At 52.4% G+C, this 1,689-nt stretch overlaps 1 protein-coding gene across 1 annotated transcript; it reads right to left on the reverse strand.

Annotated features, from left to right (window-relative positions):
- Window positions 1-353: 353 nt before the first annotated feature.
- On the reverse strand, window positions 354-1,261 carry NUPR2 (nuclear protein 2, transcriptional regulator). The gene is made up of 2 exons (XM_020893709.2): window positions 913-1,261; window positions 354-569 (listed from the first exon to the last, which is right to left on the reverse strand). The coding sequence occupies exon 1, from the start codon at window positions 1,213-1,215 to the stop codon at window positions 919-921; it is 297 nt and encodes a 98-aa protein (XP_020749368.1). The 5' UTR covers window positions 1,216-1,261; the 3' UTR covers window positions 354-569; window positions 913-918.
- Between the last annotated feature and the right edge of the window lie 428 nt (window positions 1,262-1,689).

Here is a 1,689-nt window from a genome sequence, read left to right on the forward strand (position 1 = left end):
TGGATGTTTTTGAGTATCTGTTTTGTCTTCCAACTTGTATGGCCTCTGGAAAGTTACTTGAATTCTGTGCCTCAGAATCAGCTGTAAAATGGAGATAGCATTCACTTCAAAGGATTGCTGTGGGCCAGTAGTGCAGAGAACCTAGCTTACACCATTTAAATTTACTCCTATTCTGACAATATTAAGGGTACACAGTCCTAGATGACATTTGAGTTAAAGTCTCATACAGATTCCTATCTTTGTTCTGCCTGTATTCATCTCTGTCACTTCTTTACACTTAAGAACTCAAATATTTGTGGGCTTGAAACAAAGTACCACAACAACTTAACCAAAAAACACCAGAAGACTTAAAATGCCATTCTTGCTGCTCTCTTTTAATGAAAAACCCTAAACCCTAAGCAGGCATACCCACTTGGATGTTACTTAACAATCAGTAAGGAAGACACTGAAGCAGTAAACTTAAGCGATGTTGAAAAGAAGTTCTGCTGACCAACATGGACTGTTCCCCTTAGGACCACAATTACAGGTGGAGTCAGAGAAAATACTTAGGTCCTTCGGGTATGGGTATCCTGTAGAAAACCAGACAAAAAACAAAATTCAATTATTCTCTTTAGTCCGTGCATTAACACTGCAATTAAATCCCTTCCTTGTATTTTTAGGAAGATGTTTTCTGCGTTTCCTAGCCCCGTCTACCCAACTACAAATTTCCAAAATATAATTTTACACTATTCCAACCGCAGCCGGGAGAGAAGCTGGGAGTTTAGAGGGCCCACCCAGCTAATGACTTGGCTACGCAGGGAAGCCTCAGAAGGGGGCGACTGTGCCGGGTCGAGTCGCAGGGGACGGATCGGAGCGCCGCCTGGGCGATCGCGCGGGTCCCCGGGGCTCGGGCCGCTGGCTGCCCGCACGCACCGGCGCTCAGGTGAGACGGGTGCGCGGCCGGGGCTGCAGCTGGCGCTGGCGACGCTTGCGCTGGCCGTTCAGGAGCTTCTGCGCGATCTTGCGCTCGTGGCCGCCGGGCACCAGCCAGTTGGTACGCAGTTCTCGCTCACGCCGCGTCCGGCCCTTAATGCGACCGGCCCCACAGGCTGGGAAGTCGCGCAAGTAGTAGTAATCCGGGCAGTCATAGAACTCCTCCTCGGAGCCCACCGGCGGCCACACGTCAGGTGGCGGTGGCTGGGCTCGAGGCTGGACACTGGGAACGGCCGGGTCCATCGCGCCGGGTCGCCCGCTCGGGCGGGCGCGCGCGTTTCTGGAGGGCCACGCCCCGCGCTTCGATTGGCTTCGCCGGGGGGGGGGGGTGGAGCATAGGGCTGACGTCACAGAGCTGGGATTCTATCCCGCGTGAGGCCTCTGTGCTGCTTACAGTCTGGGGAACCATGGCATTTTTCTCCATCCAGTTCTGTGCACCCCCGGTGGGAGAGGGGTATTTGGCAAATCAGATCGAAGATTCGTTTATGTCGGTCAAAAGTGGGAAACTAGCCAATTATCAGTAGTGTGGGGGCTGTGCATTCCTCGGGGTGAGCAACAGTGAGCATTTTGTCAGGTTATTTGACGACATGAGTTAAGTGCGCAGTAATGATAGTGGTTTTCGCTAAACCGTGTTGGACCCTTGCGACCCCATGGACTGTAGCCTGCCAGGCTTCTCTGTCCATGGGATTTTCCAGGCAAGAATACTGGAATGGGTTG

This window comes from Odocoileus virginianus, chromosome 33 (genome assembly GCF_023699985.2).
Source record: "Odocoileus virginianus isolate 20LAN1187 ecotype Illinois chromosome 33, Ovbor_1.2, whole genome shotgun sequence".
In the NCBI taxonomy this organism is placed as follows: Eukaryota; Metazoa; Chordata; class Mammalia; order Artiodactyla; family Cervidae; genus Odocoileus; species Odocoileus virginianus.